This window comes from Tiliqua scincoides, chromosome 1 (genome assembly GCF_035046505.1).
Source record: "Tiliqua scincoides isolate rTilSci1 chromosome 1, rTilSci1.hap2, whole genome shotgun sequence".
Classification (NCBI taxonomy): Eukaryota; Metazoa; Chordata; class Lepidosauria; order Squamata; family Scincidae; genus Tiliqua; species Tiliqua scincoides.
Genome location: NC_089821.1, coordinates 198,851,170 through 198,863,960, shown reverse-complemented (window position 1 = coordinate 198,863,960; position 12,791 = coordinate 198,851,170). Strand labels below are relative to the sequence as shown.

Below are 12,791 nucleotides of genomic sequence, written 5' to 3'. Positions count from 1 at the left end.
ATCATGTAGTTCAGTACTTAATGTAAATGGGCACAATTTATTACTAAGAATTATTATAAAGAATACCTATTAAAAACTTCAGCCAGAGTAGTTCAGAAAGTGGTTCATATAATAAAATGTGTAAATCTAAACCAGTTTAGGTCAGGCCTTCTCAAAGACCTCTTTTCCCTTAAGTTTGTTATCTGGTGCACCAGACTGTTTTCAGGTTTAATCGCTTGAAACAGGTTGAAGTTCAATCACTTGAACCTGTTGTAAGTTATTCAAGTGACTTAACTTTAAAGTTTACTCGCAGTGCAATTTATGCATATCTACTCAGAAATAAATTTCATTGTGTTCACTGGGGCTTACTCCCGGAACAGTGTGTACAGAATTGCAACAGACTACTAAATAGAAGTAACAGATTAAAATCATATTTAAATGACTGGGTTTGTTACACCATCCATCGCTTAACCTTAACTGTGAATGTATTGTTTTCAAGAGTAGCTCAAGCACCAGCTAGCTTAGTGCCACTGATGTTGCTTTGCAAACATCTGGAACCCTGCAGGAACAAAAGCAGGGTAGGGGACAATTTAGAATGATGTAGTGGCCAAGTGCCTTCTCCTATGTGACCTTCCATTAATAAAACTGTCTCCTTTTGAACCTGCTTTTCATTAAAAAAAATTGTCTCTTGCGTTGTCTTGCGTATATTGTGTGGAGTGAGATTGTGCTCTCTACCCAGACAAGCATGACAGCACCACTGCTTTCAACAAACTTTATAAAGTAGTGTATAGGAAAAGCAGGTTCCTCTGTTCTCCCACTCTTCTGACAATGCTTTGCAAATAGAGCCTGCATGCTTCTCAGTTTTCTACCCTTAAGTTTCATGCCAGGTCTAAATACGAGACCTCGTATGATGGTGTTTCTCCTTGTGTACTTAAAACAGCACATATCCTTTCAGATGCTGCCAAAGTGTCTTAATGTTTTGGGCTGACCTTATAGCACTGAAAGGCATTTGCTCCTGATAAGCAACATACCCTAGCTAGTCACTATGGGGAACAATATGTTGTGTTCCACATGGGTGAGAAAAGTCCTCTCAAATATTACAGAAACTGCAGCACTGGGGATGCCTAGGCGTATATCTGCCATTAAGTTAAGGCTTCACTTGGTTTCCTCTGGTCCAACTAATTTTCCAAGATAGTTTTCAATCTAGATGGACTCAATTAATTGAGACAAAATTGACCTCCTTAAGACTCTCCCAGATGTCCTTATTCAGTTTGGGCATGGATCAAGCAAAAAGAATTATCAGTCATTGGTCATAGATAATGAACACCAAAGTGACCTGAGTAGGGTAACAGGATTTTATAGTACTTAGGTATATAGATGCTTAGGTATATAGCTATTCCAGTGTCCTATCTTATACTATTGGAAATACCAAAATAAGGACGAGCTTTTACACTACCTCACTGTCGGGGGCTACCCTTAGCGGTATTGGAGGGCTGTTAAAAGAAAACACCATATTCTGAGCCAGGGGTGTCAAACATAAGGCGCGGGGGCAGGATGCGACCTGCAGAAGCTTTTTCTCTGGCCCTCAGGCTCTCAGCTGCTGAGCAGTGCTGAGGTGTTACTGCTACAAGGGTAGCCCCCACAAAAATTGGGCTCTCCTATATCTTGATAAGATTTGCGTGTTTTTTCTTCTGGCATTTGAAGTTAATGAATTCTTAAGTGAGAAAAAGTGCTAATTTTTGGTTATGAGTTGTTTAATGACATCACTTCCTGCCTAGTGACATCACTTCCGGCCCTCAGTAGGCATCATGAATGCTGCTCGGCCCTTCGGATGAAATGAGTTTGACACTCCTGTTCTGAGTGGTTTTGCCCATGTGCTGAGCAAATATAGACTGTCGAACATGTATTATTGAATTGCTCTTTTTATAAAAAGACATCCACGCTGAGCTTATCTCCCCATTATTGAATAGATACGAGTACTCATTTCATACTCAGGCCGTACGAGTCAATATTATACCTCTTTGCTATTATCAGATGCCAACTCAACCATTATATACATGGTTGCAAAATTCCTTGCAGCTGCAATAAATATTCGTAGGAAGATGATTAAGGATGATAACTCCCTTATTTAACACAGGAGCTTTTGGCAATTGTGGCTCCTTTTATTATCTAAGTGACACGATAAATTGGATGAATGTTTTTATTATGCTTATAGATTTGAGTTTATTTCAGAAATTAAATTAGCATAACAGGGATTTATAGATTTTTTTAAAAAACCAATAGTAATTCTTAGTTTAATTTTAAAGTATTATCCTATTGAAATATATAATTAATTTAAGTTGCCCTTGAGCTTGGTCATGATATAGTTGTAAGCTTGCATTGTTAATTTGTACTGTTACTTCTATGCTGGTCTGAGACCGTTAAGTAAACTACTACTGCTACTACACAGAATCTGCGAAAGCAAATACATTTCTTAGTTGCAGAGCTACTTTTAATATTTCTGAAGTACTAGAGTGATTAAGAATACACACAAAAAAAGGACTTGAGCTAATAATTGGAATTATGAGAAAAAGGTTTTATAGCTATAGGCATACATAATGGAAGAAAATACTGCAGAAAGAGCAGTTAAGGCTTTCAAGGCATTGTAGTCACAATGACCTATTAAGTTTCAGAGGAAATATCTGCATCCATATTATTTTCAAATGAGGAAATTGACTTCTTGTAAACAAGGAAAGCAAAGACTTAAGCGAGTTAGCAGTCAGGAAAACTTTGAACTCCAAATACAATTTTGAACAAGCAGAAAATATCTAGTACTGTATAAGACACATGCCTGGTCCTATACTGTTTGTGTTCAGGCTTTTTCCCCCGATTTTGCAGGAGCAAGTTGAAACGGTGGATATATAGTGAACCTGCTAGAATAGAGGGCAAGAGCCCACTTGGGGATTCTGATGAACTGAGGAATGAGGCGGAAGAAGCCAGACAATCGGGGCATCAATTCTGTAAGGATATTGCAGACCGAAATGTAGTTGAAGACGTCCCTCCCATCTACATCCTTGAACCGGTAAAGGCGGGCAAGATCTGGACTGAGCAGGACCTTGCCACTGTGGCGCATGATATTGGGGTCTGAGGCCAGGCCAACCACACACTTGCCACTCACTTCGGGACTCTCTGCCATGGTGGACAACTTTTCCTTCAGCTGCTGGAAGAGAGGCCCTGAGTTTTCTTCTGCTATCTTCATCATGGACTCAGTGCGAACAAGACCAGGCCAGAGTGCCACACAGGCCACGCCAAAGGGACGCAGCTCGACAGCACAGTCCGTGGCCAGGCGGTCACAGGCAGCCTTGCCCACGCCGTATGGAACATCGAACATGTAGCGGAGCCCCCCAGCAGAGGAGATGATGACGATGAGCCCTCGGCCAGCGGGCACCATGAGGCGGGCAGCATAGATGGTGTTGATGTAGTGGCCCCTCAGTCCTGCGTTGTTGATCTCGTCCCAGAGGGAGGTCTTGCTTTCCCAAAAGGGCACACCAGTTGTCTCAGTGATGGCGCTAACCCCCGAGAAGGCGTTGTTGACCAGCAGGTCCAGCCTGCCCTCCTGCTCCCTCCGGACGCGCTCGAACAGCGCCGCCACCTCCTCCTCCCGGGACGAGTCGCACACCACCGGCACGCAGCGCCCGCCCCGGCCCCGCACCTCGGCGGCCGCTCGCTCCAGCCTGTCCCGCGTCCGGCCCGTGATGTAGACGGTGGCGCCCGCCTGCGCCAGCTGCAGCGCGATGCCCTTCCCGATGCCCCGGGAGGCGCCCGTCACCACGCACACGCGCCCCGAGAGGGGCTGCCCGGCCGCCCCTGCCATCTGCGACGGAGTGGACTGCGCTCCTGCGCCTGCGAGGGCTCTGCTCGGCCTCTTCCTCCGGACTGGGGATGGGAACAGGCAGCGGCCGGGCGCGGAACCCCGAAGGCGCACAGGGGGCGCGGCTTCCCGGGCGCGCAAAGCTCTCCACGCGCAGCCGCGGCACTTTAGGGTGCGTCTCTGTCTGCAGCGAGCCTTGGCGCGTCTGGGCTTTGAGCGCCCCGAGTTTGCGTGGGAAGCGATGCGGCCAATGAGCTCCGAGCCGAGCCCTGACGACAGCGGCACAGGAGGCCACCTCCACGGGGTGCAAGTTGAGAGCCACCCGCTGCCCCAAGAAAGAACTTCGTCAGTTCAGCTGCACGGATCCTCGCCTTCAAGCCTGCTTCGTTGGTTTTATGGTGCGGAGGTTTTAGCTGCCACTGTTATTCTTTGGGAACGGAATGAGTGACCTTGAAACAAGCCAGTTCCTCCATCATGGACGAGATTCCTTCCTGGGAAAAGAAAACGGAATGTTGTTCCTGTTGCTGCTTAGATGAGTCTCAGGCATTGTACGGAGCATGTTTTTTAACACGTTCCATCACTAAATAATCTTGCTGACCTGAATGAAAGCTAGAAAATCAGGACTGATGGTACTACTGTTTTTTTTATGATTGATTAATATTTTATTCAATTATTTTTCATTTCTGCATTGTCCTTCCTCCAGAAAATCTTCAACAAGTCTGTTAAATCATGGGAATAGTTTTTTAATTCTGATTTTAGGTACCTCTGTTCCATCAGACCTTAAACAAGTGTATAGAAGAGGGAATTTCAGCAGGTGCAGCTTGTCTTCTGGCAGGTGAGAATCTGCACCTGCTGAAATTCTCTCCTATGCAACTGTTAAAGGTCCAGGATCCCTAAGATTGAAAGTTTGCCCACCTGTGTGTCACATGATCAATTATGGTAAACTCTTGAAGTGAGATAAGCAACGCTGACGTTTGCATCCTGGGAAATCTGTTTTCAGCACTTGGTAGACACAGTGCCTGCGAAGGAACATTGGCTTCCTCAGTACCAAGGCGGAATGATTTTTATACATTCCTTTTGTTAATGCTCATTCTACCATAACTGATAGTGCTAGAAACTGCATAACTGATAATGCTAAGAAGTGTTGTCATCTTTGTGTCATTGCACTAGCAGTGTCAGTGATGGAGCCATCAGAGAAGTACCTGTTCAAACACAAGGGAATTTATTTCCAGTCAGACCTGGTTACACCAGAATACATAGATTCACTGGAGAATTTTGAAATCAGAGACAGTGATCCTAGTCACATATCCCAAATCAGGTAAGACTGGAAGCATTTTCCTGAGAAAAACTCTGATTTCTATTTGTTTCTGTAATATCCTCCCATTGGTGCAAAAACAAACTGGCAGTAAGAAGTGATGTCATAAAATTTCTGAACTTTTTTTAATCTATGAAGAGATAAAAGTGGAGAGATAAAACTTTTTTTCTTGCACTTTTCTTCAGAGTGTGAGGGTCACCCCATTTGATGCACCAGGAGGGCAAAGATCACTGTTTTTAGGGAAAGCGAGGCACTGGAAATATTTGCAGGGTATTTCCTCCCCCCCCCCCCACTGAAATTAAAAATGAAACTTTGGCATAAATTGTATGGTAAGGGACTATATTTTATAATCCACTTTGATTGCAGCCCTTCAGTCACAGGTAGATACCGCTAATCAGTGGTGGAACATAGTGGTTCATAAATGTACCTCCAGGAGGGATAGCCTGACAGGAAACAAATTCAGCCACTTTCAGTCATATATTTCATTTTTCGTAATCTCCCCCCCCCCCCCCAAAAAAAAAACCCAACTAAATCCGGAAGCCTGAGAAGGCCTAAAAACGTCACTTCCAGTTTTCAGAGAAAAATTCTAGTTTTCAGAGAAAACTGGAAGAGACATTTTTAGGCCTCTGGGATGCATGGGGAACATTCTGTAGTTCTGGCCTTTTCTGAAGGCATTCCCTCATCTTGGAGGTCCACTGAGACTGTTGCGCAAACACACGTTTGGCAATGGTGTGGTAATACACCTTTATCAACATACTCTGAGCTGACAATCACCTTTTGTGAATTCTTACTATCATTTCTGTTTCCTTTGATAATGTTGTGTATGGCATTATTTCACATGGATTATTATTGTTATGATTACTACCCCATATTGGATACAACAGCGCTTTAGAGATGGAGATACATCTGTGTTGCAGCTCCCGCCTCAACATTACAATTTCTGATGGTAGCCCTATTCTGAACTGCACAACTGAACTGACCTCAGGCATGTTACTTCAGTTGCTGATGTTCAGCCGTTATTACTCTTGCCATCAAGCCTGACCCTTCCATGACAAAGGTGAAGCGGATGCCTCCAGTAGAGGGCATGTAATGCCAAGCAGTGCCATGCTGCCATGGACGTCACCCACCGGCCTGCCCACTGCCATCTCTCTTGTCTCTGCCCACATGCATCTTCTCTCTCCCACTGCCTGCCCACTCTGTGTTCTGTATTCCACCTGCCTCCTCCGTGTCACCTCACCACCAGCTGTTTCTAACAGAGCCCTCTGTAACTGGCAGCATTGCAGCCGCTGCCACTGCACTGCAGGGTCAGGGGGCAGCCACATGTGCCGCTTTGCAAAAGAGCAGGGAATAGTGCTGGAAAGTGGGCAAGGAGGGAAATGAGTGTTGAGCAAAGCAGAGAGTGTAGAGGTTTATGCCATACCGTGTTGCCTCAGGTACCTGTGGGAGTGGGCTGTGTTGCCTCTACTTGCTGTCTATTTTTGTGTGTTGGATCCTTGACCAGTGGGCCTGATCCAGGGTTCATGTGTATCCATCTGCCTGGTGAGCAGACCTTTCGGTTCTGTCTGAGTGTCGTGTGAACTCCTCCTTGTTCGGTGGACAGGAACACTCTGGGCACCCTGAGACCTGGTGCGGTCTTCTGGGACACCAGGCAGCAAACGTGATTGCCCAGAGCTTCCCTGTCCTCCGAACAAGGAGAACTTCACAAGACACCTAGGCGGAAAGCTTGGACGGCGGAAAGCAGTCTGGACGGCGACCATATTCTGGGCACACAGTGGTTGTGACCTCAGGCGCCATAAACCATAAATTTGGTTTATGTTTCTCTTTAAAGTGCCCTTAAATATTACTCTTTAAAGTTCATCAGAAGTATGAAATGAGCTGAATGATATTCTCCTTACAGGCACTGTATGGACTCAACAAATTTTGAGTTTGATTTATCACGAAGGTCATCGAGATGGAACTGAAAATAAAAACTTAATAGAACGAGTACCATGGCTGGAGTACAATATGCACAATTTGGATTACAGCAAACTGCCATCGCCTCGTCTCTTTTCTACACATTTGCCCTACTTTTTAGTTCCAAAGGGGTTACGGAGTAGAAGACCAAAAGTAGGACCCGCCACTTTTCTAATTCTATAAGTTTAAATTGTTCTCTCTTCTTCTAACATAACATTTCAGTTGCATTGATAATATCTCATGATATTTTTCTACTTTTCCTTTCTGGTAAGAATGAGAGCCTCTTAAGGATAAATCATACATTGCTTTAAATATGTAGTTTGGCCACAAGTGCTTGTCCTTTCAGAGTTACATAGTGATCATTGTGGCCAGCTACTGTCATGTGGTGCGCAGGCAAGAGGCAAGGCACGTGCAGCAGCAGCTATAGGAGAAGATGGGGAAGGCATGGTGTAAGAGAAGAAGGGAACAGCAGGAGAAGTAACTGCGGTTCATGGGAGGGCAGGAGGAGCAAACTGAAGGAGGTACATCTTGGTGGGAAACACAGAGTCCAAACCCTATCTCTCAGAATTCAACCTTTGTTAGGTCCTTACTCTCACATTTATGCCATCTATAGAACTGGCATAGGTCTGAAGAAATGCATAGACCTCTAAGAAGTTTACCCAGAGGTAAGTTACCAAAAGTTGATAATAATTCATGGTATCTTTTCTAGCCTTCTTTTTCTTTTTGGTATGAATGAAAACCTTTTAAGGACCAAGCCATTTTCTTGCCTTTGGCCCAAAGTGCTTGTCTTTTCAAAGTTATATAGCAGTCCACGATCTAGTGGCGGTCTCCTCAGTCCTGGGAGTGAGGTGTATCACCTGTTTCAGCTGCATCATGTGTTGGAGTTGGTGCAACTCCGTCTGCTGTCCAGAGGGGGCAGGATGCTGTCCAGAAGGGGTCCAGCTATGACCCAGTGACTCTGACCTTTCCACCTGTTCTCTCTGTGATCCTTGTGGGGTGTGGCCCTAACCCTTTATCCTTCCCTTCTCCTCTGAGCACTTCCTCTTGTCCTCTGACGACCGACCTGTTAAGATGGCGCACACCAGGGCTCTGATGCCCAGGCCATTTTGAGCACAAGGCATGCAGGGCGAGGCAGCTCTAGGGCCTTGCTATCTCTAAGTAATAGCCAAGCCTCTGATCCTAATCAGATGCTGTAAATATACACTCAATGGAATTGTAAGTAAATAACTTATTTTTTGCAACTTTAACAAGCCATTGCCTCTTCGTCATTTTTATTGATTAGCAGTCAGCCGGGTGAGGGAGGTTCGCTCGGGTGATACCCCAAAAGAGGGGGGTCTGCTGCTTAAGCTACTCTGCTTCCCCCCAAAGAGGAAACTATTTTTAATTTCCTCCAACATCATGGCTTTGAAAAAACTGGCACCGTTGCAACTGCTATTGCAGAAAAGATTTCATATAATCGTAGAACACATAGTTTAGTGTGAATGTGTATTCAGGTCAGTGCTGCCTCCCATTGATGTTAGGCATGGTGTGTGTATATGTGAGTTGCTAATATTCTGTTCAACCTAATTTTTTGCAGAATAAAATAAATAAAAATTTTCCTACACTGGGTTTGAGTAATTTAAAAAGATGGTGATCAGAAATACATTTTATTCTTGCAGCTTATTTATGTGGCCAGAAACCCAAAGGATGTCTTGGTCTCCTACTATCATTATTCTAAATTTTCAACGAGATTAGAAGAAATAGAAGATTTTGATTTTTTTCATGGAGAGATTTTTAAATGGTAAAGGTAAGAATTACTGGCTATTGAATTATGAAGCACTTTTGTCTCTCTGCTTTTTTTCTCCTTTAAGAATGAAATCTAGGTGCTAGGAGTGTTGTCCAGTGGCTTCCAAAACCACCTGGAGGTCCTGCATATTAAGTTAAAAAAAACCTCTGTCCCTGGCAGTGGTGGAATCCTGGGGATTACTTCGTTGCCTTTTTCCCACTCCCGCAAAGTCTTAGTGCTTCTCAGACTTCTAAGAAGATGTTTGGAAACCATGGCGCTAGACTGACATATCACTCAATACATATTTTGTTATGCATGTGCTTCTAGAAAGACCGGGTTCAATTTTCATTGATTACCTTTTCCTGAGCAGCCTTTCTTTCACCTGTCAGTAGTCTAAATCAGTGTTCTTCTTCAACCCATTTGTCACAACTCTCTGGGAGTTGTGACACCTCATATAGGGGAGGTGTCATGGGGTCTGGGTTGGAAGAGTATATGTGCTTCCCGAAGGCTACTCTGAGGACCTCCTGGCAGGCAGACACTCAATGCGGTGATAATACAGAGTGAAATGGGTTAAGTCTTATCTGTTTCACTTCGTATCTCATTCTATCTTCTGGCAACTCACCAAGAGGGTAGTTGCGCTGGCTTCAGTTCTGCTAACAAGCATGTATTATACCAACTAATCACTTCCCGCTATTGGAGATGGGATCACGCTGTCGCTGGGCCAAGCTCACATCACCTCACCGATTGGCACCCTGCCAGGAGTCCTCAAACTAGCCTTCAGGAAACTCAGGTACCAACCAGCCCCTGCCCACTCCTGGTCGCTTCAGCACATATAATGGAAACTGTACTGTGTGAGACTGTATCACCCGTCTCGTACTTTTTTATTTTGGGGTTGTTGCATGAATGAGGTTGAAGACCACTGGTCTAAATCATGAGGCTGCATAACATGTTCAGTTGTATTAAGTGGGCTCATCAGTCTAGCAAGAGTTGTCTGAAATCATGGCAGTTAGTTTCTTTCAGTTTGTCACCAAAACATGGCATTCGAATCATTCATTGTCTTCAAAGCACAGCACATGCATTGTCTCCAAAGTCCTCAGAAGTCCTTCAAAATATCTTGGGAAGTAGATCAGTATTTTTATCCCCATACTGCAGATACTGGTGGTTAGATGTGGGGAGCTCAGGCATCCGAACAGGTTCATGGCTGAGAGAAAGTTGAACTTTCTAACATCACAGCCTGTAACTCCATCTGTTTGCCTTTAGATGTGCATAACGTTTATACCAAAATAACTTATTTCCCGGCAGTGCTACCTGGTTCATGGTTAGATCACGTCGAAGGCTGGTATGCTCACAGGGATGACTTTAATATCCTCTTCCTTCGATATGAAGAAATGAAGAAGGTAAGATATGGCACAACTATTTATCGCCCAATAGCCTCTGTGTGTTTGGAATGCATGTTCTGGTGATGCGTAGCCATTTATGGCCATTACAGACAGTGACATCCCATAAAGTGCAGCTTGGCTGTTACCACAATAGGTAAGCAGCTGTACCGGGGTGATGGCAGCCACTGAGGGAACCCCAACGTCAGTATGTTGATGGGTGGACAGTGGATGGGAGGACAGGGAAGGTACTAGAAGGAACAGGGCGAGACTGGGGTGGGAGTGTGTGTGTCAGGGCAGGAAGTGGGCAGCACTGGTTCCAGTGTTGCCACCAATTTCTTATTCCTCTTCCTGGCCTCGATCTCCCTACCCAGGTCCACTCAATCCTACATACACCGGCACTACCCAGGTCCTACATGCACCAATAAAGGAGGTTGTGCAGGTCTGAGTAGACCCATCAGCAGAGGACTACCCTGGGGCAAGGGCAAAATGTTCCCTTACATGGAGGAGGACACCTGAAACTCCTCCATAGGACGTAGTGAGCACCCTAGTGGAGCGGCTGCATCAGCACTGGGGAAGTTTGGAGGATGGGGCTCCCCTCTTCTTAAGCAACACACAAGAATCACCCCCCTTTAGTCAAGCATTCTCCACAGCCTGAAGGCTTTGGATTCTGGAATAAAGAAGAAGATTGAAAAGGAAAGGAAGTAACCCAGATGCATGCAATTTAGTGCCTCCCCCACCTCTTCTGCAGTTCCAAACAAAGCAGTACCAAATGGAGAAAGTACAATACAGAAGTGAGCAAGTTCAGTGTCATCATTTTCTTGTTCTGTGATATTAGGTTATTAGGCAGTTATGGTACCCTGTTGTAGATGACTTCCTAGGAAAAATTTGTCCAATTTCAGGATCTGCGAGGCTCTGTATTAAAAATATGCAATTTCTTGGGAAAGAGGCTAACTGAAAAGGTATTGTTTCAGGTTGTGGACAAGGCTACATTTGATAAAATGAGACAGGATCACAGAAGCAACTATGAGAACCTTCCTGATGATGTAGATATAAGCAAAGGACGTTTTCTTCACAAAGGTGAGTGAACGGAGGTTAATATTTGAGGTAGTGCTCAGTCGTTGCAGAACTACTACTAATCCCAACATGATAAAAACTTATGATGAAAATCAACTTATAAACATTGCAATGACTGTGGGACTTCTCTGTTAAATACAAGGCTGCATATGGGGAATATGGTGGTAGCTTACAGAGAATTGGCCAATTCTTGCTTCATTTGGCTCAGCCTCTGATTTGCCTGCTTTGTCCTTCTGTTCTCGTGCAGTACCCAGATAGCTGTGGTCCATGCAAGAACAGGCAGCTGCAGTCATTGGAATAGCACTAGATTAGTAGGTCAGCCCTATGAATTATCTGGTGCTCCAGCCACTGGGGACAGGAACAGAGGATAAATTGTTAACATTTAGCTGTTAGCAGCCTGTTCTATTCTTCCACTTTCTGTTCCTTTGGAGCAGGAGAATTGGACAATTGTAAAGACTCCTTGGAAAGTGGTAGGGGCAGGAGTGTCTCAAGAATCTGTGGAGTCACATGCTACATCTCCTCTGAGCCCCTCAGTTGGGAAGGTATGAAGACACTGAAGAAGAGGTGGTGCATGCCCTGTAATTACATTAATCTCACCCATGCTAGTATATATACTTTCCCTTCAATGGCAAGGAGACACACCTCTTCAGGCATCCTGGGAAATTTGGGCGTGCCTGGATTGTACAAAACTAAACCCAGACACTGCTATTTTTTGGTTCTTTTCATGGCATGAATGCAAGTACCCCTGTTGCACCTCAGGCCTAGTCAGCTTCATCGATAATCAAGCAACAGAATTTCCCCCGTCTTAGCCATCAGTTTGGATATGTTTCCAAATATTGCTTTTCTTTAAGGACATTTGACACAGTGTTAGCTTTCCTCTCCCCTTCAAGTACAGAAGTTCTAGTTCTCCACGTGAACACCGCTATTCTCTCTCTTTCTCTGCTTCTGGGCCAGGTACTGTTGGAGACTGGAAAAACACAATGACTGTAGCCCAGAGTGAACGGTTTGACAGTGTTTTCAAGGAGAGCATGGAGAAGCTGCCCTTCAAGTTCTGCTGGGATATCAATGATGAATTATGAGCCTGCCCTCTGCTGGAAAGAGGAACATTTATATATGCAGTGTGTACATGTCAGCCATATTGTTCAAAATAAAGATGACCGAAATCCTAGCTAGAACTGTGTGACACCAAATTCTGAATCATGGAGAATTATTTTCTAAATGTTGTGCTATCATGTGAGGTACCTTGTTCTTTGTCTAGAGAAATCAGGGCAGCATCCAAGGGATGCTAAACCACTTGCATCTTCTCCTCACAGTTTGCACACTGTTGCTACTGCTGTTTATTTTGATTGGTGAATGACCAGCCATACTCGAGACAGATACTTCTTCAGTAGATGTTTAACCAAAAGAACAAACTCTTTCCTGGCTTTTAAAGCAATGGAAAGCAGGCAGTTGCAGAATAAATAACTACAGAATATA

The 12,791-nt window shown here is 44.5% G+C and overlaps 1 protein-coding gene and 1 pseudogene across 1 annotated transcript; one reads left to right on the top strand and one right to left on the bottom strand.

Moving 5' to 3' along the window:
* Positions 1-2,533: 2,533 nt before the first annotated feature.
* LOC136639424 (dehydrogenase/reductase SDR family member 1-like) lies at positions 2,534-4,106 on the bottom strand. Its single transcript, XM_066613602.1, has one exon. It carries the CDS (start codon positions 3,830-3,832, stop codon positions 2,831-2,833), a length of 1,002 nt encoding a protein of 333 aa, XP_066469699.1. The 5' UTR covers positions 3,833-4,106; the 3' UTR covers positions 2,534-2,830.
* LOC136639439 (amine sulfotransferase-like) lies at positions 3,515-12,505 on the top strand (annotated as a pseudogene).
* Positions 12,506-12,791: the final 286 nt, after the last annotated feature.

Bases quoted from the DNA above. Each gene is read 5' to 3' on its own strand.
- LOC136639424 (XM_066613602.1), bottom strand. From the start codon at position 3,832: ATGGCAGGGGCGGCCGGGCAGCCCCTCTCGGGGCGCGTGTGCGTGGTG.